At 43.8% G+C, this 27,500-nt stretch overlaps 1 protein-coding gene across 7 annotated transcripts in view; it reads left to right on the top strand.

Moving 5' to 3' along the window:
- UBE3C (ubiquitin protein ligase E3C) overlaps positions 1-27,500 on the top strand; it is a 117,255-nt gene that overhangs the window by 58,194 nt on the left and 31,561 nt on the right. For 6 of the 7 annotated variants that reach the window (XM_027101375.1, XM_027101374.1, XM_027101373.1 and 3 more), the window contains 7 exons: positions 1,178-1,335; positions 1,479-1,711; positions 9,605-9,709; positions 11,705-11,792; positions 12,119-12,216; positions 13,234-13,366; positions 22,006-22,253. In XM_027101375.1, the coding sequence (XP_026957176.1) occupies positions 1,178-1,335; positions 1,479-1,711; positions 9,605-9,709; positions 11,705-11,792; positions 12,119-12,216; positions 13,234-13,366; positions 22,006-22,253 (1,063 nt within the window). The remainder of the gene's footprint in view (positions 1-1,177; positions 1,336-1,478; positions 1,712-9,604; positions 9,710-11,704; positions 11,793-12,118; positions 12,217-13,233; positions 13,367-22,005; positions 22,254-27,500) is intronic. The other variant, XM_027101371.1, reaches the window with a different exon arrangement.

Below are 27,500 nucleotides of genomic sequence, written 5' to 3'. Positions count from 1 at the left end.
GTTGGCGAGGAGGGAAGACGGCGTGCTTGTCCCTCTGTGTCTGCCCTCACTGCACTTTTACTTTGCATGGATGGCTTTCTCTCAGCGTGGGACACTGGCCCGAGTGTGCTGCTCCTTGGCGGGAGCTGCACCCAGGCTGCACAGCCGGGCCCTGCGCTCCAGCCCCGGTGGTGGCATGCTGTCCCCTGAACTGTGCCCCGTGGACACCCTAGAGCTCCAGGCGGCTCATCCGAGCTGACCAAAGCCCCCAGCGAGGACAGCGCCCCAGGCAGGCCTCACCTCCTGCTCTGCTCGCCCATGTGACTTGGGGCAGTGGTGGGCCGGCCCCTGGGGAATTTGCGGCCGTGACTCCTCATCACATGTCGCCTCCTAGATAACTGGGGAAAATTGATGTTCGAGGTGCAGGTGCGGATGGAGGAAGATGAGAGATTGATCTTGCCCACAAGGTCTGCGAACCCAGGACCGCCCGGACATACTGGAGAGGCCGCGGGGCTTTATCGCTGGGGAGGAGCTCACGGGGAGCCTCTGGAAGCTGAGTGTTCAGCGAGAGAAGGAAACGCATTTAACCAGGAGGGAGAAGTGAACGTGATAGCTGGCAGCCCTTGGGAGGGGAAAGAGAGCAGCTGGCTTTAGAGCCGCGCCAGGCGGCCTCGGGGCTCCTCGTACCAGTTACGGGGCTGGTAGGCGGAAACAAGGCCCAGTGTCTAAAGGGGACACAGCCTGAAGGTTCTAATTTGGGCTCAACATTTAACTGTTTTGAATGTTCCTAAATGTAAGTGGCTGGATAAATTTTTCATGAGACCAGACCCATCTGCCTTTGTAGAGGGGAAAGGGGGTGGTTTTCAGCATAAAAGTAAAGTGTGTGTCTTTAAGTGGCATTACTTACTCTCTGTTCTTCCAGTGAACCTTGGGACCACTGGTTCGCTCTCAAATTACTAAGCTTATCCAGTTGAAGATAGTAGCAGGAACATTAATAAAGAGTGGTGGCTTGGTGTCCTGTTCTTTAATTTATGTTATTTGTTAACCTGTATTGTTAGAATGACTTTGCCTCTCCTGGAAGTAGTTTAGTTGCTAATGTAAACGTTATTTTCCCTGATTATATTTGTCTGATGTCATGTCTTAATTTGTTCCCAAACTAAATCATTGTGGTTTTTTTCCTCCTTTTTCCCAATTCTAGGTCTATGGTACCATTGCTTCAGGTGATATCAAGGGGTTCTCCTATGTCTTTTGAAGATTCTAGTAGAATCATCCCACTCTTTTACCTTTTCAGCTCCTTGTTTAGTCATTCACTGATTTCCATACATGATAATGAATTCTTCGGTGATCCCATAGAAGGTAAGAATTTTGAGGAATTGGTTTGTTGCTGGCCTCATGGCCTGTCCATTTTCATAGGTGATAGAAAAGTTTTAAGTCTTTCAGTGTGTTAAGAAATGAAAAAGAAACCCAAATGTGATAGAAACGTGGTTTATGTTTTCCAGTTGTAGGTCAGAGACAATCATCAATGATGCCTTTCACTTTAGAAGAGCTGATAATGCTGTCTCGATGCCTTCGAGATGCATGCTTAGGGATCATCAAGTTGGCTTATCCAGAAACAAAACCAGAAGTTCGAGAAGAATATATTATAGCCTTTCAGAGTATTGGCGTTACTACTAATTCTGAAATGCAGCAGTGTATACAGATGGAGCAGAAACGGTGGATCCAGTTGTTTAAGGTAACGAGTGTATGAAGAATTTTGTTTACTGAGGTTAAATAATGTGCAGATTTTTTTTTGTATTGACTCATTTTAGAAGAACAGAAATACAGGTTTGTTTCAGGCATAATTGTTAGTTTGAAAAACTTTTAAGAAAAGTCATTTTCATTTTCCATTTGCCTCCTTCTAAAGCCTTGTTTTTACATTGTTACACGTATCTTTTACAAATCGCCCCAGGTACTTCCAATGACAAAGTGATGTATAGTTAAATTTTTTTTAATGTTTTCAGTTTTATTTTTCACTAAAAAATCTCTTACAGATTTTATGTATTTAATCTTTTAAGAAATTGAGTAACAAAGGTAGAATAAGATCATTAACTTAATGCAAGTTGAATATAAATTATTTTAAAATATCTTCATTTTTAACCATGCAGAAAGAGAAGTTATGAGTTACTGTGGCTGGAATGTTGGCAGGAAACCACCACCACTGAGAATAGAACTACTGGGGCAGAAAAAAAGAAAAGAAAAAGGGTGCTTGACTTCCCATGAAATTTCTGCAGCAAACACATCTAGTCAGCTAAAATCGCTCATTAAAGGAGTGAGAGCAGAAGAAATGCATTTTCCAAATTGAATGCTAGATTTACAGTCCGTTTAATACTAGCGACCTCTCGCACGCTAATGTTCAGTTCGAGTCATCAGCTGTCCCTTTAGGTCTTTTATCACTGCTTTTGTCAAGCTATCTATTTAATTGAAAGAAGTTAATTGAATGAAAATGATCAACTAAGCTTGTATTAATATTGCTAATGGAACTTTCTTCTTGGCCATGTTTGGAGAAAGATGTCAAGCTAGACTTTAGGAAGGGCCCATTAATGCTTGCACTTAACCTGATGGGCTAATTACGGACTGCTTATTCATCCTAGGAGCACACGATAGGCTCTGTCCAGCCCATTCTGCCCGATTTTACAACACATTTCACTTATGAGCACGAGCATTAGTAGCAGTGAGAGTAACTGATAATGTTTTGATTGCACTGAATACAGTGCTAATGCATCCCTGAATTTATAATTTGTGCAGATTGATGTAATATATGTTTGCACAATTTATTTTAATTACCTATCTCTGTATTTCTAAGTAAACTTTTAGGGTCACTTGTTGAGCCCTTTAATATATCCTTGCTTAAAGACTGACACTTCTGCATCTTTTCTAAGTTAAAAATAAGCTATATTGCCCATTTAAAACTTGTAATTCTTATGTAAACTTTTCCTGGATAGGGGTATTAATGGTAGCATGTATGTTTTTCTTTTAAGTATTTAATTAAACTCTGGGATCTTTGTTAGTAAAACTTTCCATTATGTATGTTATCAGGTTTTGTGTACAGTATCAGATAATTTCATTATTTTATAGCACCTATACAGAATTTCATAATTTTCATGACAGGCTTATCTTTAGGACCCAGAAATGTCTGAATTTAATAATGCTGTATAGGGCTTCCCTGGTGGCGCAGTGGTTGAGAGTCCGCCTGCCGATGCAGGGGACATGGGTTCGTGCCCCGGTCCGGGAAGATCCCACATGCCGTGGAGTGGCTAGGCCCCTGCGCCATGGCCGCTGAGCCTGTGCGTCCAGAGCCTGTGCTCCGCAAGGGGAGAGGCCACAACAGTGAGAGGCCTGCGTACTGGAAAAATAATAATAATAATGCTGTATAAGGTGTTTTTTCCCTGGTCCTATTTTATTTTGCTTAACCATTAAATGAAAATTTTGTAGTGAATTTTTTCTTATGACTCATTACTACTTTATTAAGGATTGAGGGGTTTTTGTGGTTGGTTTTTTTTTTTTTTTTTAAAGAATTAGGGTAAAAATTCACCTTTTTTGGAACAGGATTGTTTTAGGTTTGAAATTGAGTTGTTATAAAGATCTTCTGAGTTTAGAACAGACTTGTTTGAAGACAGGTTTCTGAATGAGATTCCTGTTCTTTGAAAAAGATTTTTTTTTTGTACTGCCTGCTATTGAGCTGAGCCCAGGAAACGAAACAAAACAAAAGCAAGGCGAGTCTTTGAAAGGGTTCAGCTGCTGCTAGTTTTTCTTTTAAGAAAAAATTATCCTTAATATGAAATAATAAGAATTTAACCCTCAGTGGTTGCTATGTTTCAGACAATATTCTAAGGGCTTTACATATATTAGTTCATGTAAGGCAGTAATTCTGTGAGGAGGATACTATGATTATCCCCATTTTGCAGATGAGGTCACATAGCTGGTAGATGATGGAGGCAGCATGTGAACTCAGCTGTTCCTCTCCACTGTCCCTCTGAAAAGTACGAAAATAAACGTTTAGCATTTTATGTATATTTCAGTGTCAGATTTAGCTGAAGGATTCAAGGTAGAATCAACCAAAGAAAGTAGTAGCATTTGGCCAGTGACTTCCTGCCTTCTGTTGATTCTGCCAGAGCTGCACATGATGAGAGCCGACTCCTTCAACCACCGAAACCACTTTCATTTTTCAGCCTCCTGATGGCCCCTCTCAGACTGATTTCTGAGAGAGGCCCTGGGGGCTGGTCACAGAACACAGACTTTTAAGTGGATGGAGTCATCTTTCTTGTCACTGTAAGAATTGAGGTCAGTTTCCAAGCCCTGCATTGACACTGCTAAAACAGTTTATGCATTTATCAAATTTATAAACTCCTCTTGAAGTGTAATTTACAGCTATAATCGCTTTAGCCCTGTGAGGCGATGGGAGCCCGTGTTGGATTTGCCTTCTGTGTGCAGCTGCCAAGCTGAACTGGAGCCGCCTGAGAGAAGGGACTGGGAGGGAGGCCTCACACCTGCCTTGCCTGCGTGCGCCGGACAGACGGACACACAGGGCTGCAGTACGAGGGAGTTTCGCTTTCCTGGTGGTTGGTTTGCATTTTTCAGTTTTGAAAAGACTCTTTAAAAGAGTAAACCGTAAAAAAAAAAAAAAGAGTAAACCGTGAAAGCCACAGCAATGCCTCGTTGGAACGGAAACGTGCTGCTGTTAACCGTCGGTGTTGGCCAGTGAGGCGAACCCAGGCTCCCTTGGAGGTGGCAGAGCTGCCCCGTGTCCTTCTCTGTGTTTGACTTCAAGAAATAATTTTGTAGTGTTTTAAACATGCTGCAGAATACTTTGACTTTTAAAATACACCAACTTTAACAAATAGTCATGTTGACAGCAGGAATCCTTACGCTTAATGACTTTTATAGGCTAGGGTGTCGTTACTGTCAGTATTTAAACACCCACTGTGTCTATCTGAGAACATTGGCTGCACCCTGTGCTGGGGAGTCATAAATGAAGTCGGACAGAGTCCCTGTTCTTTGAGTATCACTATATAATGAAAAAGAGAAACTTTCAACTGATGATGTTGAGCTAGAACAAAGCTAAGAGTACGCAGGATGGAAAAAAGAACGGCTAAAGTCATTCTAAACTTTGGATTACACTAGGAAAATCGTCATTCTGGCCTTTTATGAGATGATAATCTTAAGAGCTGGTACTTTACTGGTTTTTCTTGTATTTCTTTTTTTTTTTTTTTTTTTTTCCGGTATGCGGGCCTCTCACTGCTGCGGCCTCTCCCGTTGCGGAGCACAGGCTCCGGACGCGCAGGCTCAGCGGCCATGGCTCACGGGCCCAGCCGCTCCGCGGCATGTGGGATCTTCCCGGACCGGGGCACGAACCCGTGTCCCCTGCATCGGCAGGCAGACTCTCAACCACTGTGCCACCAGGGAAGCCCGTATTTCATTTTTTAAAAACATTTATTTATTTATTTTTGGCTGCGTTGGGTCTTTGTTGCTGTGCGTGGGCTTTCTCTAGTTGCAGTGAGTGGGGGCCACTCTTCGTTGTGGTGCGCAGGCTTCTCATTTGCGGTGGCTTCTCTTGTTGCGGAGCACGGGCTCTAGGCCTGCGGGCTTCAGTAGTTGTGGTGCGCGGGCTTAGTCGCTCCGTGGCATATGGGATCTTCCTGGACCAGGACTCGAACCCGTGTCCTTTGCATTGGCAGGCGGATTCTTAACCAGGGAAGCCCCGTATTTCATTTTTCCATATTCTTCATTATGAAATCAAAATCGAAAAAATTCTTTACTGTATATTCATCACATCACACATTTACCACACTTAGGTACCCATACATTATGTGCTGTGTCCTATGCTTTGCTTTGAAGTTTTAAAATAATTACCTAAGATGTTCGAACTTACATAACCAAATTTAAGACAAAAAGATTATTACAGTTGCCTTTCAAAATTTGGACTCTGTATTTTTTTGTTGCAGTAATAAAGCTAAGTATCAGTGGTCTCCATTCAGAAATATCACAGTTGAACATTTAAAGTCTTTAACTTGGACCGTTGTCAGGTGGGATTTTTATGAGTCATCTGTGTGCTTCTAATCAGTCATCTGCTTGGTCCTTTTAACATTGGGGTTAAGGGAAACCTGCTTGTAGGTGTCACCTGTTCTGGTTTTTGTTGTTTTTCTTTTGTCTGCGCGGCTTGTGGGATCTTAGTTCCCCGACCAGGGATTGAACCCTGGCCCTCAGCAGTGAAAGTGCAGAGTCCCAGTCCCTGGACTACCAGGGAATTCCCTGATATCACCTGTTTTTTATTTCAATGGCAGATAAACACGCATAACAGTTTTGTGCATTTCTGAGTATTTGCTTCAGTAATTTTGTTAGTTTTTGAGTATTAAAGTTTACATCCAGCGCGGAAGAAGATGACATGGGAGACAAGAGTTAAACGTATCATGTAAAATATAACACTAATATGGTTTATAACTGTTAAAGTCTGCCAAAACTGTGTACTGAGTGAGGGACATGTAGTTATCCCAGTGTCTGCTTGTTTGCTGTTTTATTTCATATTTCTTAACACACTGGTTCTCAAGTCTCACTGTGATTCACGACCTCCTAGGGATCAGTTAACAATTATTGACGGGCTTACCTCAGGTGAACTAAGTTCAGTTGCTGTTGGTGGTGCCCGTTGGGGTGTTTGTCAGCAGGAGGTTCTGAAATGCAGCTGTGTCGACCCACAGGCCTGACCGTGTGGTGAATTCCCTTTGGGCAGATCTTAGTAACCTCTGATCTCAGTTTGCAGACTTGCACCCCAGGACTGAAGTTAATCCTGCCGGTCTCTCGGTGCCGGTCCTGTCTTCTGTAGTAGGCATGTCTGTGCGAGGAGATCTGATAAAATTAACTGAAAGAGAAACTGTCTTTTGATCTCGACACTGGGCGTCTGTATTGATCCAGTATAAAATCGTTACTTCAATTTTCTTTACCTGTGACACTCTTCAGTTTACGTGGTTTTTTAACAGTTACCTATGTAAACTTTGCTTTTTCAGTACTAAATATTCCTAACAGTTTGTGATACTGAAAATGAATGCAGAGGAAGGGAATGTGTTTAAAGGTGTTCTGAAATCACAGAATGGATCCAGTTAAAATTTTCATGGTTACTAAAAATTTGTGTTTTTCTCTAAAACTTAGAGGAAAACTAGTTTAAAGGAGAAGAATGCTCTTAGGGGATCTGACATTTCTAAACTATTTGGGGAATTGGTCCAGGGCTCATATTGCCAGATTAACACGTAAAAATATGTGTCACCCAGTTAGATTTGGATTTCAGATAAACAGCAAATGCATTTTAGATACAAGTATGTCCTGTGAAATATTTTGGATACATTTATGCTTTTTAAAAACAATATTTGAGACATACTTTGAATAAAGCAATATTTGGGTCATATTTATACTAAAAAATTCATTTGACGTTTATCTGGAATTCAGGTTTGTCTAGGTGTCCTGTATTTTCTCTGGGAGTCCTAGAGACTGCATATATTGAAACTTTATAATGTTTCATTTCACAGTAATTTAAAAGAGGAATGTAAATTATGGCATTAATTACCTCTTAGATAGTTTGATAATGTTTGTGACCTATAGAAAAGAAATGTCCTCATCAGCATAGATCGGATCGTGGTGAATACCGGGAGGTGGATGACAGCCTGCTCCTGGGGGTTAGGCACCTGTGAACTTGAGCGTGTGCAGTGGGGATGGTGTCAAGAGTCTGGGGGATGTGTGAGAGCCATAAGTTAATGGGTGCAATTAAACAAACACACATAAGTGTTTGTCAGAAAGCACGTCTTTTGTCAACAGTTGTGGTGTGTTGTGGGTAAATTTCAGCACAATGTCTGTTAAATCCAAATTTACTCAAAATACCGACGTAATTGTTTAGGTAAAAGGAGAGATAAGACATAATGTGCGTCCTGCCACAAGACTGTGCTTCACTCTCCACTGTTGAAAGAGCATCTGTTGGTGCGAGCTGTGTGGACCCGACTGAGTTTGTCTCAGACCCAGAGAGCACATGGAATGAACTTACTGGGATCTCGTCTTTTCTTCTGAAGAGCAGTACCGAGAGACTTCCCAGAGTTGGTGCCGTAGGTCAATGGCCTTACTCTGTTTATGACCAGCGGTTAACCAGATAGAACCAAAGACTAGGCCTTTCTCAGTCTACCACAGCTGCACTTAAAATCAGTCATCGTAAAACATTGCATGTGTGTAAGCTGACCCCTGAGCAACTGATTGCTTACCTATGCTAGTTTCTGCTGATTCGAAAAGGACAGTACCATAGTATTACAATAGGCTTTAAAATACCACAAGGTAGACGTCACAGCTAAATTGGCAAGATATATCCACCGGTGTACAAGCTGTGTTCTAGATCTTGAGAGGTTTTTGCTAATGTGGTTTTGTCTGGATGGCCAAACCGCTCAAGCATTACTTTTTCTCTGTCCCTGGGCAGATCATCCAACCAGTGTTGGTGTCATAGTGGCCTGAGATATCAACCAAGGACCCTTTCTTACCCACTTTCGTTGGACACACAATGACATTTCCTAGTTCTTTATTCAAATTATATTTTACTGAATTAGAGGCAATGTGTACAGAAAGCCTGGCTGACTTTTTCAGAAAATACCATCATAGTCATTAACTTCATAGTAGTTGTCTGATCAACTCCTGGTTGTAAAGGTTTAAAACTTTGGTTTTACAACTTTGTGTTGGTTTATCTTTGTTTATTACAAAACACATTTCTATTTAATGTATAACTTCATGTCTTTTTTAAACAGACAATACCATTAGGATCTCTTTAATCGTACATCACAGAATTTATTATACAATTGTCCACCATCAGGTACCTAGTAGGTTTCTAGGTAGGTACTTGGGTTCTGTTCATGGGGGGCTTACCGCACAGCCAGAGAGGGAAAACAGCAGTGAAGGACTAGGCTGTGATAATGCGGGGAAGGACTAGGCTATGATAATGCGGGGTGGGGGGGGGTAGCCAGAGCGTGCGGGGAGGCTTTCTGAAGGACGTTACGCTGAGTTTGCGTGGAATTGCACTGGGACGCAGACCTAATTCCAGAGGCTTGTGTAAGGGAAATACTGAAATGATCTTTCTTTTTGGAAGGTTGACAGGTGTGTCTAGGACACTGCTTCTCACCCCCCACCCCTCTCCCGCTGCCAGCAGCCTTGAATAGAGTGTTTTTCAGAAAAATAAGAAATGTGTTTTACCTTAGGGAAATTGCTGTACTTGGAGATGTCTTTTATTATAGCTCAAATGGGCTAATAGGTTTCCCCATTTGTGTTTTAAAACTTAATTACTGCCCCCCTTGCAGTTTTTAAGAAATCAGCCCTTGCACACATTTGTGTTAATAATTTTTCTCTTTGCCGGTAGATATTAACCGATTTGTACCTAAAGCTAACTCCTGTAATCACAGAATGAGGTGCTTTTCTGCAGACAGACCTGGTGGCGGTCTAGCCAGCTCTTCACCACGGAAGCCCGCGTCCTCGGGCACGGAGGTGAAGCGGTGCCGTGGCCTCTCACTCCTGACCGGAAGTGTTGCCGTAGTTCCCGAGCCTGCGTGTGACGTGTTCCTGTTCTCCCTCTCAGGTTATCACCAACCTAGTGAAAATGTTGAAGTCCAGAGACGCAAGGAGAAAGTTTTGTCCTCCCAATCACTGGCTGTCAGAGCAAGAAGATATTAAAGCAGATAAGGTGTCATTTTTAAATCTTCTAAATATTTTTCATTAAACATATTTTTTCAGCTTTTATCTTTTGGGGGAGAAGAATAAATCCTTTAAAGTTGTTTAACTTATTATGTAACTAAACATTAACAGTAAACTTTTGTGTTACTAACTCTTAGGTCACCTAGTAGAATGTAGAGCAATATCGTTGGCTCCCACATGCATCCTGCATTTGTTGTTAATCCTAATTTGCTCTTAACCACAAAGTATATTGAAGCATAATGGGGTTTTGGGGGGGTTGAAAAAAAATTTTTGCTTTTATTGTTATTTTCAGTATATATTTAGTACTTAAGAGGTGGAACTTATTTCTGGTTTTCTAAAGGGACAGAGAGAAATGTGAATATTACTAAGATCTAGATCTAAAGTAGATTAAATAGTATAATCTATTTCAAAATAAATTAAGATAACATTAACAAAGGACACGAGGTGTTTTCATTGTTGTTTGTCAGAGAAACGCATGACTGGATTCATCTCAGAAACTTGAGGCTGGGGGCACAGGGTGGTGGGTACGGAGCAAACAAGATCACAGAGATGTTAAAGAAAACAGGGCTGTTTTAGAAGCATCGCTTTGTCCGCATGGAGTATTGTCTCTTTGAGTTAAGCATGTGGTTTGAGCTCTGCACACTGGCCAGGCTGAGATGCTGTGGCAGGTCCTGTAGCAGTGCAAGCCTCTGGGGCCCATGTTGGGGTTTCTGAACATTTCCCACCGAAAAGAAAGGGTCCTCGGCACAGTGGTTCGTGGTAGGTCCAGGGAGGAAGTGCGCCAGACAGTGGCGTGTTCTTTCACCTGAGAGCGGGGGCCACGGGAGATTGTGTGAGGGCCGGGGGCCGCCTCAGAGGGCTTTAGCAGCCAGAGGTGGAGGCGAGCGCCAGCAGCGTAGGTGCAGAGGACTAACTGTCAAGTGTGTTTGAATCTGTGAGTTCATAAGGATGCTAAAAAGAAGAACTTCATTAGCCATCTTTGTGGGATGCAGAGGAACCACCCTCGTTTTAAATACTGGTAGGAAGAAGGAAGTCATCACACCTTTAGCCCGCCTTTCCTTTGTGAACTGTTCGTGGGCTAACCATGGGGTCGATGCTGTGAGAGCCTTCTCGACGTGGCAGTGTTCCAGCTGACAGCACGTGAAGACGGTGTCTAGGCTGCCTGCTCTGATGATGTTCGGTGTCGGCCCCCCGCTGAAGTGCAGTGGAGACGTGGGCCGGAGGCCTGGGGGACGAGGGTCTGTGCTGCTGCTGTGCTCCAGGGAGACTGTCAGCTGAGCCAAGCAGTGTGTCTGGTGCCTGTTGACAGTTGGCTGCTATTTTCCCACCAGTTCCTGCTCTCATCACTGACCTGCGACCAGTGGTGCTGAGCACGCGTGCCTCTCGAGGAGAGAACACCGTCCACCTCCGAAGTGTTTCTCCCGGAGACCAAGCCTGGTGAAACTTCCAGATGTAACGACAAATTTATAGGAAATGGAGGGGCTAGAAGTACATGTTGACACCATGATGCTGCAATTAGCAAAATCCACACAATGGGGAAGATTACGGGACAAATGCTTCTGCTTCCTCATCAAAGTCACAAGGGCAGAAATGAGGGCTGAAGGGACCTGACAGATGAAGAGGATTCAGCGACAGTACACACTATACCAGCCTTATTTGGATGCTCATTCAGACAATTTTTTAAAAAATTATGAGAGTGAATATTTGGTAATAGTGAGAAATTAATTTTTTAAGGGTGATGTGGTTTTCTTCATAAAGCAGTCATATTATGATGATTTACTATGTCCAGATATTATACATCGTTGACTAGAGCACCAGCATAGGAGAGAGGTTATGAAGAGGTCTCCTGAAAAGGACAGGAGGTGGGAGAGAGGGACGCAACTAAATAAATGTGAAACACCGGTGCAGCTCGAATGAGGCAGGGTAGGCGTGTGTGCTGGGACACAGGGAAGGGCTGACTAAGCAGGGTGTCTGGTCCCCACAGGTCACCCAGCTCTACGTCCCGGCGTCCAGAAGTGCTTGGAGGTTCAGGCGAATGGGGAGGATCGGCCCCCTGCGGTCCACCCTGGACGGTGAGCTCCCTGGGACCTCGTCGCTCTTCTAACTCGTGTTTACTGAGGTGTAGTTCACGTACTGTGAAGTTCGCTCTTTAGTCTGCTGGTCTGTGATTTTTGACCATGATCGGCCAGGTAGAGGAGTTTCATCGTTCCAGGAAACACCTCATGCCTTGTAGCCAGCTCCTTACCCTGGCCCCTGGCAACCACAGGTTGGGTTTTTTGTCCCTGTATATAGTTCAGCTTTTTCCAGAATGTCTTTAAATTGAACCATACAGAGTGTAGCCTTGTGAGTCTGGAAAGGAAGGTACACACAGTAACGAAGGTTTTAAACTGTGTTGCAGTAGGTCTGGAGTCCCCGCCACTGTCTGTGTCTGAGGAAAGACAGCTCGCCATCCTAACAGAGTTGCCCTTTGTGGTTCCGTTTGAGGAGCGAGTAAAGGTATGGAATTTGGTTTCTTTTCATGTGTTTTGTGGTTATTTCTATCATCTCAGAGTTAAAAAGTAACACCAGGCTTCCCTGGTGGCGCAGTGGTTGAGAGTCCACCTGCCGATGCAGGCAGGGGATGCGGGTTCGTGCCCCAGTCTGGGAAGATCCCACATGCCGCAGAGCGCCTGGGCCCGTGAGCCATGGCCGCTGAGCCTGCGCGTCCGGAGCCTGTGCTCCGCAACAGGAGAGGCCACAACAGTGAGAGGCCCGCGTAACGCAAAAAAAAAAAAAAAAAAGTAACACCAATGGAAAAAATCTCTATAAAGTTGCCTAGTGCCTATCTCATTAAATAGTTTATGTTTTTCTTACTAGATTGTTAATAGTTGACCATGATTTATAAAAGCATAATCCAGTCAAATACCTCTTGAGAAAATGCTTTGTTTGTATTCACCAACTTATTTAGCGATTTCTGAAAACTACTACACTTCTGGCTTCAAGAGGGTGTTTTTTAGGTCTGCCCACTCTTTTCACAGGATGAACATTTAAAGCTATTGACATTTCCTCATTAAAATACATACACACTCACGTATACACATGGTGTTGCATAATTCCTGAGTGCCCTCTACTGGATTTTTAGCATAAAAAAAATTACTTGAATTTTATCACCATAGAGATATTCCTACTAATATTAATGTACAGCTTTCCAAAGCCACTCTTCTTCCTGCCACCATCTGGAGTTTTATAAAAGGTTTCCAAAAGGAAATATTGAAAATATGACATAGCATGGGATTTTTAAAATTTGTTGTAAAGTGGGGAAAAGGAACAATATTACAAATATATAAATAGTGCACGTTCACTGATAAGGCATAAAATCAGTATCTGATACCTTGGCCTTTAAAATTTGTTTCAGAGTTTATGGAGATACAGAAGGTAAAGTGAAGGTTTATTTTGCGGTTTTTCCTTTTGGTTGCTTATGTTTATAACGAAAAATCTGTTGTTTTCAAGTAACCTTATCGTTTCCCCTCTTAGATCTTTCAAAGGTTGATTTATGCAGATAAGCAAGAAGTTCAAGGAGACGGTCCATTTCTGGATGGAATTAATGTCACAATAAGAAGAAATTATATCTATGAAGATGCTTATGACAAACTTTCCCCAGAAAATGGTATATATGATTCTCTCTGTATGTGCACCTGTGGCAGTGGGAGGCTGGGGGACTATAGAAAAGGGTGATCATTAGACAATTAGTGTTGATTATCTTGTTCTGTAATGACTGTTCAAAACAAATGTAGTAGGTCAAATTTGGGGGATGTATATTATCAAATAATAATTCTAAGATTAACAAATAATTATTGCTCCAGAAGCCTTTCAAATATTCATTTGTTTTTTAAGGAAAGAGCTTTTCTTTCTCCCAAATGTCTGTCTCTAAAATTTAGTTGACAAAAAAGCTATGATTCTAAAAATGTCGTATATAAGAGTCTATTTATGTAAACATCATAAATTGTAAGCCAAGTTAAATACACTAATATAAACACCATTGCAATCCAAATTTCTTTATCAAAGGTTAAGTGTGCTTCAATGACACTGCTATTAGATAAAAGAGAATTATATTGTAACAATAATTGGGACGGCATTTAGAGGTCAGTGACACATTTTGTCTTATGTTAATCTTTGACACCCAGTGTTAAAAGTTTTAGTGTTATTAATATATATATTAATAATTTTAACTTCACAATATGGTATCTGTGATATTACATTAAATCGGTGTTATATCAATGCAGGTATTAAAAACGAAAGCCTGGCAGGCTCCAGCTCACATCTTTGGGAGGTGCTGGCAGGTTGTCAGATACAGAATAACGGTTGCCTTTTCTTCCAGGGGAGTAATTTCATTTTCTTCTAGGAAAGCAAAACCTCTCATTTTGAATACTTTTCTTTCATATTGTGGAACAGTGGAGGAACGCTAACGTCACTTGTTCCCTTACTCTGTTCCAGGTTTTGTGTGCAGAATTTTTGTCTTTAACCCAGCTTAGTTTGGTCGTTTAATCTGTGCCATTGCCCTCTGAGGTCAAGTATCAGAGACTGAGACAGAGTTTTAACTCAAGTCTGACACAGGCTGTGAGCTCTCCTCTATCCCAGGTTACTGTTGCCTAGGATGTCGTGCTTTCAAAACTTTTTGTATGAGTGGGGCAGATATCGGGTATTCTGACACCTAGTCTAACATATTTTTGGGGGAAAAAAAAGTTCTCCCTCCTTTGGGATCTACAGTCCTTCATAAGCAATTATAGTAGCTGTTGTATTGTGTTATGTGTTACTGTGTTAGCAGTTTCTGTCTCTGTGTCTCCCACTTGACTGAGGCCCTCACGGTTTAAGATGGGATCCTGAATCCTTGTTCCTCGCACCCAGCTAGCTAGTGCTCAGTAGATGTTCGTTGAATTTGTGATTGAAAACAAGAAAGACAAGAGCTCTGATGGAGTCATAAGTTGGCAGACGGCTGGCATCTTCAGAGAAGAGCTGAGATGTGCTTGATGCTGGAGGGCTTCCTCAGATGCAGGGCGTGAGCCAGGTCTTGGGAGCCGTGTCTCCCAGGCTGGGTCACCGCGAAGGGCGTGGACGTTCACAGCCGACCTGGTTCTGCACCTGGTGGGCTTGGGCTTCCTGCAGGTCCTGCTTCCTACAGGCTAGTGTGTGTCCGCGAGCTCTTCAGCCAAAATGAGAACATGTGCTTAGCAGCGATTTTCAGTTAACTTTATTTCATGGAGATTAAGACGTTACTGCTCAGTGATAACAAGCCCCAAATTTCCTAATGAATCCTTAAGCTTAAAAATGATGTAAAAGTTCATCACACTCCAGCTCTCTAGTTGTGCAGGCTGATAATCTCATTGAGTTTAAAGATTTTGGAAGAATCTTACAATATTTATGTTATGATGCCTTAAATCTTTACAAGTGTTCTCTTGGTCAGGCCTTCTTAATAAGAATTTTTAAACCATATGTCAAAATCGTTTGGTATTTTGCTATGCAAATTATAAAATTAAATATCATCTCAGAATATTTAATTTACTTATGGAAAATTGGTTTGAAGTGCTTCGTTGACTGATCATTTACATATAATCAATTAATAGGGTTATTCCATACATCATCTAGTCATTAAAGCAGGTCCATTCTTCATGGGCTCTTATATCTCGTATCATCTCAGAACAGTTTTCTAAAGTGTGGGTTTCGCCCCGTCTGGCAAGTGAACTGACCTGGTGGAGCTCAGAGAAGTTGAGTGACTTCTTTTTGCAGTAGGGAGCTAAGCAAGCAGAGTGGCACAGGTCCTGGCACGGTGATGCCATGCACGCACTCTCCACCGTGCCTCCACCCGGCAGCACTTTACCTGGGGGAGAGCGTGGCTTGTTCATCTCTCCTTGTGGTGACTATGGAGAAGGGACCGTATTTGCTCTCAGGAGTGTTGTGAGGGTTAACGTCTCGGTGAGCTCTTGGTGTCATCCATTGTCTGGGATGAGATTTGCTAGAGCTGTCGGCGCTGAGCTGTTCTGGACTCCGTTCCTGAGAGCCTCACTTGTGCTCTTGTGTGTTGGTTCGTTGGATTCTGTCTTGCTTAATGGGCAGGGTTTATTACGTTGTTTTTCTGAAGAAGAAGTGATAATAGGGTAAAATCAAAGTACAGTTGACCCTTGAACAATGCAGGTTTGAACTGTGCGGGTCCACTTATGCAGATTTTTTTCAAGAAATATATTGCCAAACTTTTTGGAGATTTATAACAATTAGAAAAAACTTGCAGGTAAACTGCGTAACCTAGAAATACTGAAAAAATTAAGAAAAAGGTATGTCATGAGTGCATAAAATATACGTATTGATAGATACTAGTCTGTTTTATCATTTACTGTCAGAAGCATACACAGATCTATTATAAGAAGTTAAAGTTTATCAAAACTTACAGAAACACTTGCAGACGGTGTGTGGCGCCCTTCACAGTTAGGAGAAATGTAAGCAAACATGCAGGTGCCTGTAGCGCACGCTGTCCTGCTTTAACGATCTCTTAGCCGCCTCTTGTTGCTCCTGCGCTGAGTTCAGTGTGGTGTGGACCCCCTTGAGACAAGCGTGACCCTCATCACCTCCGCCTGAGCACACGTCCCCTCCAGGAAACCGCGAACCCAGTAAAAAGTGATGGCTCGTGGTTCTTGTGTATTTTCCCTTGTGTCTAGTGCAACCCTGTGAACCTTAGCGAACACGTGGGACCAACACAAAGTGCTGCAAGTGATGCTGGACGTGCTCCCAAGAAGCAGAGAAAAGGCGTGACGTTACGAGAAAATGTTGGGCTGTTTGATGTGTACCTGCAGCTCTGGTTACTGCCACTTCAAGACAAATGAATCCACCGTGAGGACTGTTGTAAAAAATAAAAAATAAGAAAAGGAAATTTGTGAAGCTGTGGCAGCAGCTACACCAGCAGCACAAAACCCTTGTACTTTTGGTGACGTACCTTTTTATTTCATATTGAAAATGCGTGCAGGATTGCTGTAAGAAAGGCATGTCTATAGACTCCAATATGATTTGAGGAAAAGTAGTCTTTCTATATGACTTTTTTCTTCTATACATGTTTTATTCTCTAAATGTTTAATTTCCAATGACATTGATGTCACTGAAAATTAGTAAGAAACTGTGATGTATTATTTTCATAACATAATATTTTAAGTTTACATATTTTATTTATACAAAAGCCAGATATGTTTTCAGTTAATTTACTTTTTCTAAAAAATTTTCAAAGTCAGAAAATATATCCATACGTTTTGTTAAAGGTTTGCATTTCCCTTACGTACTTTCAAATTTACTTTCTCTTACTGGTCGTAAAAAAAGAATAAACCATCTAATAACCATGTTGCTTTAAAAATTGTCAAGGGGCTTCCCTGGTGGCGCAGTGGTTGAGAGTCCGCCTGCCGATGCAGGGGACGCAGGTTCGTGCCCCGGTCCGGGAGGATCCCACATGCCGTGGGGCGGCTGGGCCCGTGAGCCATGGCCGCTGCGCCGGCGTGTCCGGAGCCTGTGCTCCGCAGCGGGAGAGGCCACAACAGTGAGAGGCCCGCATACCGCAAAAAAAAAAAAATTGTCAAGAGTTTTCAGGAGAGCCTAAAAATTGTCAAGAGAGCCCTAAAATTTATTTCCAGTTTGTTCAAAATAGTGTGTTATACTGCTACTTCGTATCTTATATGACAACTTAAAGCAAAAGGAAGGTGAAGGATCAAAAGCTGAAGAATTTAATGCCAGCAAAGGATGTTTTGATAATTTTAGGAAGAAGTGTGGCTTTAAAATTGTCAAGATAACAGCAGAAACAGCATCTGCCCACCAACAGGCAGCAGATGAGTTCCCAGACGCTGTTAAGAAAATCGTTGAGGAGAAGGGACATCTGCCTGAACAGGTTTTTAATGCAGGCGAAAGTGCCCCATTCTGGGGAAAATCTGCCACAGAGGACATTTTTTAGTGAGGAGGAGAAGTGAGCACCAGTATTTAAGCAGGAGGGGCAGGAGTGCAGCTGGGTGTATGGGCAGGACTGCCCTCATCTAGAGAGCTGCTCACCCCAGCCTCTAGGGGAAAGGTAAGCACCAGCTGTCTGTCTTTGGTTGGACAACAAGAAGGCCTGGGCAGTGAGAGCCCTTTTTCTGGATTGGTTCCATCGGTGCCTTGTCCTTGACCTCAGGAAGCACCTTGTTGGCAAGGGATGGCCTTTACAGCTCTTTTGATATTGGCAATGCACGTAGCCACCCAGAAACCCATGAGTTCAACACCAAAGGCATAGAAGTGGTCTGCTGGCTCACAAAACACATCTCTAATTCAGCCTCTAGATCAGGGGGCCATAGGGACCTTTCAGGCTCATTACACATGGTGCTCCATGGAAAGGCTTGTCAACTTGGTGTCAGAGAACCCAGCAGAGAGAACATCGTGAGAGTCTCCTACCATTGATGATGCCATAGCTGTTATAGAAAGAGCCGTGAAAGCCACCACGCCAGAAACAGTACAGTCCTGCTGGGGAAAAGTGTCCAGATGCTGTGCATCACTTCACAGGATTTACATCGGAGCCAATCAAGGAAATCGTGAAAGAGATTGTAAATATGGTAAAAAAAAAAAAAAGGTGGGGTGGGCTTTCAAAATACGGATCTTGGAGAAAAAAGGCAAGAGCTAGTAGGCACCAGGTGAGAGGAGCTGACAGAAGACGAATGGGTGGAGATGAGAGCCTCTGAACCACAGCCAGTGACGAGGACAGGATGCAGAAGAAGAGCACCTGGCGGCAAGCAGGCCACCTGGCGGGAGGGTTCTGATTGCTCGACGTCGCTCCTGACTTTTACGCCTTGGACCCTTCTGTGATGTGGGCACTGGAACTAAAGCAAACAGTGGAAGAAGGAGTGGTTCCGTATAGAAACAGTTCTAGAGAAATAAAAGAGCAAAAAAGTCAGGCAGAAATTATGATCTGTTCCCGTAAAGTCACAGCAAACGTGCCTGCCCCCCCTGCCTCCCCTTCCACCTCCCCCCCAACGCCTCCTCCTCGGCCTAATCAGCGCGAGGACGAGGACGAAGGCCTTTGTGCTGATCCACTCCCACTTCGCAGTGAGCAGCTTAGCTCTTGTGTGTGTGTGTGTCTTCCTGGGAAAGTCTAAGAACCGTGTGAGACATTTCTGTGTCATCATCATCGTGGCCCAGGTGTTCATTGTGTAGACAGATGACAGTTCATCGTGTGCGGGACTTGTAGTGAAGTGGACAGCCCGTGCTTACATAAGTGCAAAGTGAGCGATGCTAACTGTAAAATTAACGATGTGATAGCTTTCTTACTCTCAAAACATTGCTTTCAAAGTAACGTTACCGTACAGTATGCCTCCCTCTCTCTTGTAATTGGAGAAACTGCTTATCGGCCTATCATCACAGGTAAGTGATTTTTAAAAACGTGTAACAATGCTACCAATACTGTATCATGGATATGACTAATGGTGTATGCCATAAACATGCTGTAAGGGTTCATTCCTTAGTGTGTAGGCTAGGCTACCGTAAACAGTCATATTCTTGACGCTTTGTTACCAGTGCACGAATCGTTATACCTGTAAACAAATAGGAATTTCGTTTTCACGTTATCTTTTCATTTTCAATGTCTAGTGTTAGTAATGTGTATAACATCTACAGTGTTCTGTATTGTGTAAGACAGTGTTGGTGTAGGTACTGACAGCCAGGCGATTCATCTTGAAAGCAGATGATGTAAACTTGACATGTCAATAAATACAGTACAGTACTGTGAATGTATTTTCTCTTCCTTATGATTTTCTTAATAACATTTTCCTTTTCCTAGCTCACTTTATTGTAAGAGTAGAGTATATAATATGTATACCATACAAAATATGTGTTAATCGACGGTTTATGTTGTCGGTAAGGCTTCTGGTCAACGGTGGGCTATTAGTAGTTAAGTTTTGGGGGAGTCACAAGTTACAACTGTGTGATTTTCAACTGTGTGTGGGCCCCTAAGCTCTGAATTCTTCAAGGGTCAACTGTAATATACGACTTAGGTCCCCCCACCCCAACCTTACTGTGTAAGTAGATACTTTTAATCTGTCTTTTGAATCAAGTAGTGGCAAGATACCTAGAAGACTAGATTTGCTTCTAAAAATATGGTGCTATTGTATATTGCTGTTTACAGAAATGAGCTTCAGGGAACCACAGAATCTCAGTTCTGGCCACAATTGAGGAAGTGACGTCTGTGAGTGGCTGTGGAGCCTCTGAGATACAAAGACCCGCCCCCCGCCCCCCACTTCCCCCTCCCCCGCAGAAGATTAGTGCTGCGGTGTGGGTGAGGGGGTTAGCGGTTTGGGTGAGAGGCTTAGCGGTTTGGGTGAGGGGGTTAGTGGTTTGGGTGAGGGTTAGCGGGCGGGCCTTGGCGGAGCACCACCGCTTACAGAGTGTTTACACTTTGAATTTTTCAGAAACCTGCTGCTGCTAACTGTTGACATTCAGTTTGAGAAATACTGTACATGACAAATAAATGCTTGTAGTTTATCCTGAAAACTGAGTGTTGAGAAGATATATGTAAAGGTCACAGAGAACCAACTGTGTTTTGTGTTGCATCCGTGGTTATCTGCTTAGAATTCTTCCTGCCTTTTACCTAGGCCTTGAGGGTGAACATGCTTGGTAATTGTATTGATCAAAATAGATGCAAATAACGTTGTTTGTGGAATTTAATCATCATTGAAAAGCATGTTCTTCATTTGAATGTAGTTAAATTTTAGAAATAAAAGAATGTGTTTTAGTAGAAAAGAACCTATGCTTTGTAGGTAATAGACATGTTTTAAAATTACAGTACTACCCTTTACAATATTAGCTGTATGTCCTTGGGTAAATCATTCGGCCTTCCCTGTCCTTGGATTTCTCACACGAGAATGGGGATTATTCTTAACCCAGAGGTTGTTAAAGGGCTGGAAGTGATTAACGTATGTGAAATTCCTGGCGTGAGTTCTGCCAGCTCGGGGTAGACGTCAGCGGTGGTTATTCCCTCACAAGCACGAGCGCAAGAGGGCGCTGCTGCCGCCTCTGGTCGGGTTTGTTTACTCCTGCACTGCCCTAGAGGAGAGCTCGCCAGGCACAGCTTTTGTCCCCGTGGCAGGATGGGTGGGTGGCCCTCTCCTGTGCAGGCGCCGTGGGCCTCAGTCCACACGTTAAACTGTCGGCCCTGTTTGAAGGGTAGTATAGAATATTCACACCCCAGGTCCTGTGACCTCAGTACTGACACTCGCACATCACAGTGCTGGGGTTCAGCTGAACCGACATTCTGCTAAACCCCTTTCCGGGGTGTTTTCTAGAGCTCACCTGTCCCCTGAGATGCTTTGGGTCAGATACGTGTGGGCGACTGCACACTGCTGGAAAGACAGCTACAGCGCAGACCCGGGTGCAGCCCTGCGACCTGGGTTCAGTTGCCCTCCACCTGCGGCTCTTGATGTGCAAAGCACCTGAAGGACGTTGGTGGGAGACGGTGAAGGACGTGTCAGTTACTTTGTCAGACCTGTTCCCTGATTAAGCCAGGGAGCCCCTGGTTTTGACTTGTGGTAGAAGCACGTCTACTGGCCCGTATTTGGGGCCTGTGCCCTGAAGCCTGTGTCAGAGGCTATTGCATTCATTGCAAGTGAGTCCGGGGCCTGGCATCCCTACTATTCAGTGCTGTCCTTATGAGGACCCGTGTGGAAATGCCCCTCACGTGCCAGGCAGACTTCAGCAACTTAAAAATTGCATATTGTGGCACATTGTGTAACCAAAAATGTCCCCCATTTTTCAGCCAAACATCGTTTTAACTGATGCAGAATCTGGTGTTCTGACTCGTGTCCTGCGCCCCTTTCCAAGGGTCTTTGTAATGTTAACTTCGTTGACATCTGCTTTGTTCGTTTATCTTTTTGCCTTTCTTGGTAATAGTTTTCTGTTCCAGTATTATCCTTAGGTCCTCAATTCCATTCCCCTCTTCCTGGTATTTGAGTTTGTTACATCCTTTAGCATATGTGGGATAACTGTACTTTCTGCCAAACACACCTCCCCCGCCTCACTCCATTCTTGGTCTGTCAGTATCAGTGCAAAGGAACGTCTCTCTTCTTCCCATTGTGGGCTCTGAGGGAAATACTGGTCAGTCTGTCTCATTGTCTCTTTTTAATGTTGATTTTTTTTTTAAGTCTTGCATTAAAATATTTTTAATATTCTTGCTCCCCTTACCTAACTTCCTGTAATACCAGCTTATTTTATTGCTTTTTAAAAAAATATTTTCTCCTTGCCCCATCCCCCCTCTTTTAACAGAGCCTGATTTGAAAAAGCGGATCCGTGTGCACTTACTCAATGCACATGGCCTGGACGAAGCTGGCATTGACGGTGGTGGTATTTTCAGAGAGTTTCTAAATGAACTACTGAAGTCGGGGTTTAACCCCAACCAGGGCTTCTTTAAGACCACTAACGAAGGGCTGCTGTACCCCAACCCAGCTGCCCAGATGCTTGTGGGGGAGTCCTTTGCCAGACATTACTACTTCCTGGGCAGGATGCTTGGAAAGGTAAAGTAAACTTTATGTCAAAACGGGTCTCAGACCACGGGGTGAGGAAATGCGGTGCTTCTGCGCGGTTACCGCCTGTTTCATCGAAGGTCTTTATTCAGAATTGCTTAAGTAATTTTGATGAACCCCTGAATCGTGTTTTCTTACGTAATAACTGCTTTATAGCATTATACATTTCATACACAGTTACGTACGTTTAAAAATTATTGATACAGTGTAGAAAACATGGGAAGCATGATATAAAATTCTGTTTATACACATAAAATTCTGTTTATCTGCTAGCATAGGTATGAGTACTGTAAATATTTTGTCTTTTCACAGTTGCTCTTGTTGATAATCAGTGTTAAAAGTGATTCTTTAAAAGTGATACTTAAAATTTTCAAAGTGCTGTGAGGTGGAAGGCCATAGTTATTCAGTGTAGTTTGTGTTATATACGTTGTATGCAGATTCTTGAAAATTGGCCACTTAAGGATATTACGGTAATGCTGTAGTAACCAGAATGTTACATCTGATGGTATACACCATCTATACAAACACACCCTACCCTTTATTGTAAATGAAAGGAAAACTTAGTTATATAACGTAGTGGAAACTTCCTAGTTAATGGTGAAACTTTCAAAGCACACCTTCCCATGAGAGTCAGAGCAGGACGAAGGTACCCACTGAGGCCAGTCCCACTTACTGTTGAACTAGAGCAGTGCTGGCCTTAGTCTGTTCAGGCTGCTGTAACAAGATCCCACAGACTGGGTGGCTTACAGACAACAGAAACTGACCTCTCGCAGTTCTGGAGCCTGGCGTCTGAGATCAGGGCACCGCGTGGTTTTATCTGGTGGAGGCCCCTTTCCTGGTTCAGAGCTGGTGCCTGCTCCCTGGGTCTTCACATGGCCGAAGGGGGCGAGGGAGCTCCGTGGGGCTTCTTTGCAAGGGCTCTAATTCCATTCACGAGGGCTCCACCCTCGTGCCCTAAGCACCAGGGGCCCCACCTCCTGACGCCATCACAGTGTGTGGGGTTTGGGGGAAACACAGACGTTCAGACCGTGGCATAGCTTGTGGGCTGCCATAGGCGGGGCGTAGGAGGTGGGGCTCCAGTTACGTTGGGAGGGGCTCTTCCCCACAGCTCGGGCCCGGTCCCCCAAGAATGGGATTCTTCTTTTTTTTCTTTTTAATTGATTACTAGCATTTTAAGTTATGGAAACATTTACATATAAGGTTATTTTGTTTGCTTCTTTGCACTTAAATAGTGTTGATAATTACTAACCCTAACAGGATGTGGCTGGCAAGTATCCCACTAAAATCAGTAATTGAAACTTATGCCCAGCGGTTGCAAGTGAGGTGGAAAATCATCTGGTTATTCCCATAGGAAATTGAAAATGAATGATTCTTGGTTTTTGAATGAATGAATGAATGAATTCGTTCCACCAGTCGTAACTTACAGAGCATGGTGTGTTTGGGGACGTGTGCAGGGATTCCCCGGTACTCAAACTAACTACCAAGTACTCACGGTCATGACAGACAAAAAGTTTTACCCCAAGTCTACCGTCTGAGTCAGCAGCCCATTGCAGTGTCTAGTGGGTGGAGGTGGGAGGATCGTGTGGGTGCTGCGGTCCAGCCTCGGGCCTCCTGGCCAGCCCGCCTCGTCAGAGTGAGGAGATGTCTTCTGCCCCCTTCCTGGCTCCCAGCACCCACTTCTGCCAGGCACCGGGCCCAGTTCAGAAGATCCCTTCCTCAAGTTAGTTCCCATTTCTCTTCATACTGGGATGCTTCTTGCAGTATAGAAGGAAGATGTAACTTCTCCCTGGTTCTGGAAAGTATCGTGCACAGTGCACACACCGTGGCCACTAACGACTGAGATTGATAATAAATGAAGTTCATGCTTTATGTTGCCCAAGAACCTGGGTGTGTTGTTATACAGATAGGTAAACATTTTTCATGGTATTTTGGGGAAATTTGTGAGGGTTTTTGGATCGTCTAGGAATGCATTTTTATTTCCACTGTTTGAAATAGAATAGGAACACCTGATATTTAATATTTACTATCCAACACATTTTAGAGACGGGCTGGGTTATAACACAAGGACTGTAATCAGTACGGCTTCTGAAAGTCAAAGGAGTGACCAGAGGTGACAGTCTGAAACTAAGGGCAGCAAACTACAGCCCCTGAGCAAGTCTACCCGCCTATTTTATTGTTTGTTTGTTTTCTCTTTTTTGAAAAAAAGGCTTCACTGGAATATCATTTCCATATTGTCTGTGGCTGCTTTCCCCGGGGGCAGAGCTGAGCAGTGCTGAAGTATGTGCTGCTGGGCCCTTTCCAGGACAGGTTTGCCAGCCCTGCCGGAGGGCCAGCCGGCAACCAGACCATAAAGGGCCGGTGTGTCCCATGATGACAAGTTGGCTCTTCATCCCGTGGGTCGTGCAGAATCACTGTGTTCAGCAAATGGCTGAGGTGACAGACTTTGTACATTTTTAGGGAGACCCTGTGGAACCCATGCGGAGAATGGCTTTTAGAGACGAGGACAGCAATCCGGTCCTGAGTGCCGGTGCCCTGATTACCTAGCGTCATGCTGTGAGGTCAGGTCAGCTGAGGACTGAAACGTGACCACTGGATTTATCAGCAAGTGTTTGTTTTCTGGGTGTTTTTTTCTTGTAACGTTTTATTGAGAGAGAATTCTCAAACCATGCAATTCACCCATTTAAAAGGTACAGTTCAGCGGTTTCGGTGCATTCACAGATTTGTACGACTGTCACTACAAATTTAGAACCTTTTCATCACCTGTATCCATTAACAGTTACTCCTCCCTTCCCACCCCCAAGACCTAGGCAAACACTAATCTACTTTTTGTTGCTTACTCTACTATTAATTAATCTATTAAGGTACCGTTTGTCTCTTATTTGTGTCCTTATTCTGCACATTTCCTGTACATTGAATCATGACATGCGGCCTTTTGTGGTTGGCTTCTGTCACTTAGCATGTTTTCAGGGATCACTCACGTTGTGCCATGTGTCAGTACTTCACTCCTTCTATTGCCAGTTAATATTCTGTTGTAGGATGTAACCACATTTATGTAACCATCCCTCAGCTGGTGGACATGAGGGGGGTAGTCGGTGGTGATGTTTTTAGTGGGGTGGCATGATAGACATGAGTTTGCTTTGGGGTGAGGTAAAGGAAATGGAAGGGTTACAGGTGGAAAGAGTGTCGGTGGCCTTTTCAGCCGGCTTGGCTCCCGAGGGAAGGAGAGAGAGGATCTCTAGAGAAAGCACAAGTTCCAGAGAAGAATGGGTGGATGGTTTGGTCGGTGTTCAAAGATAGGGTAGCAGTCTTCGGTGAAGTGTCCATGGGTAAAGAACCAGACAGGGGGGTGGTCTGGAATCCTGGGAGAGGCACAGCGAAGAACTGATGAGCAGGTGTGACCCAGAGCTGCACCCTCTGCAGGAACTTGCTGCGATGGCGCAGATGTTGTCTGGCTGCCCTGGGGCTGGGGCAGGGAATCTCCTTGTGATGTCGTTGTTCTCATCAGCTTGGGTGTCAGCAGCCGCTGTGGCTCGGGGCTGCGGCGTTGAGCAGCCCTGGGGCTGGTGGAGGGCCAGGGGCCATCTCTGCTAGACGAGGTGAGAGGGGGCAGCCACTGGTGAGCGCCCGGCTGACGCAGGGCTGCACTGTGGTGTCTGGAGAGACTGTGCAGAGTGAGCACATGGGGAGGAGGGCCCAAGGAGGTGGAGTCTCAGTAGGGAAGAAAGTGTACCAAGGAGGAGGAGTGAGCAGTGTGCTGAAGGCAGCTGGGAGGTCAGGAAGGTGGGGCTACGAGGGGCGCAGCTCTGCTCGGGGCGGTGACACTGAGCCAGCAGCAGGCGGAGTGCAAGCCACGCTCAGAGCTCAGTGTCCAGGGGTGATTACTCAGCAGCTTTACCGTCTTTGAATAAGTAAGTAAGAGACTAATGTTGCTATGTAATCATTTTCTATAAAAATTAATCAGAACTATAATCATTTTCAACTTTACAATTAAATTCCTTTATTTGTAGTTCTGTTCTCTGTGGTACGTATTATATTAAACAGACCTTCCCTTGAAGCTTAGTGTATGGAGTTGCCCATTTGAGAAGCACCTTAATTAAAAATTGATGCCTGCAAAGTAGGTGACGCTCTTGTGACTTATTTTGAAGTAACAGTTTTTTTGAAGTACAGTTCACATTCCATAAAATGCAGCCTTTGAAAGAGTACAGTTCGGTGGGCTTTAGTACGTTCACTGAGTTGTGCAGCCATCTCCACTGTAATTTCAGAACAGATCCTAAAAAGGAAACCCCATGTTCATTAGCAGTTGTTCCCCATTCTGCTCCAGTCCTATCAGCCCTGGGCCACCACTAACCTACTTCCTGTCTCTGTGATCTGCGTGTTCTGGACATTTCATATAAATGGACTCACACAATATGTGGCCTTCTGTGACTGATTTCTTTGCCTCGGCGTAATGTTTTCAGGGTTCCTCCATACTGTAGCGTATATCAGCACTTCGTTCCTTCTTTGTCTCCTGTGAATACGTGCTGTAGTTTATCAGTTTGCCATTTGATGGATCGTTGGGTTGTTTCTGCTATTGGCTCTTATGAGTAATGCTGCTGTGGACACTCATGGACAGTATATTTTCATTTCTCTTGCCAAGAGAAATACATACCTAGGAGTGGAAGTGTTGGGTCATATGGTGACTATGTCAAAATGTCCGCACCCTTTTACAGTCCCACCAGCAATGTATGCGAGTTCCATTTTCTCCACATCCTTGCCAACACTTACTATTGTCTGTCTTTTTTTTGTAACACCCGTCCCGGTGGGTGTGAAGTGGTGTGTCATTATGGTTTTGATTTGCATTTCCCTGATGATTAATGATGTTGAACATCTTTTCGTGTGCTTCTTGTCTCCTGTGGAGAAATGTCTATTCAGGCCCATTTCCTAAACTGAGTTGTTTGCCTTTTATTAAGTCCTTTATATATTCTAGTTTCAAGTCCCTTATTAGGTACGTGGTCTGCAAATATTATCTCCTTTTCTTTGGGTTGTCTTTCATTTTCTTGATGTTCTCCTTAGAAGCACAAAAGTTTTTAATTTTGTTTTTCTTTTGTTGCCTTATCTAAGAAACCATTGCCTAATCCAGGGTCACAAAAATATATACCTGAGGGCTTCCCTGGTGGCGCAGTGGTTGAGAGTCCACCTGCCGATGCAGGGGATACGGGTTCATGCCCTGGTCCGGGAGGATCCCACATGCCGCGGAGC

The sequence above is a fragment of the Aethalodelphis obliquidens genome, unplaced genomic scaffold, assembly GCF_003676395.1.
Source record: "Aethalodelphis obliquidens isolate GAN/ISIS:26980383/991018 unplaced genomic scaffold, ASM367639v1 scaffold5, whole genome shotgun sequence".
NCBI classification, from domain to species: Eukaryota; Metazoa; Chordata; class Mammalia; order Artiodactyla; family Delphinidae; genus Aethalodelphis; species Aethalodelphis obliquidens.
The sequence above is the reverse complement of the archived record's forward strand: the minus strand, read 5'-3'. Positions and strand labels throughout refer to the sequence as shown.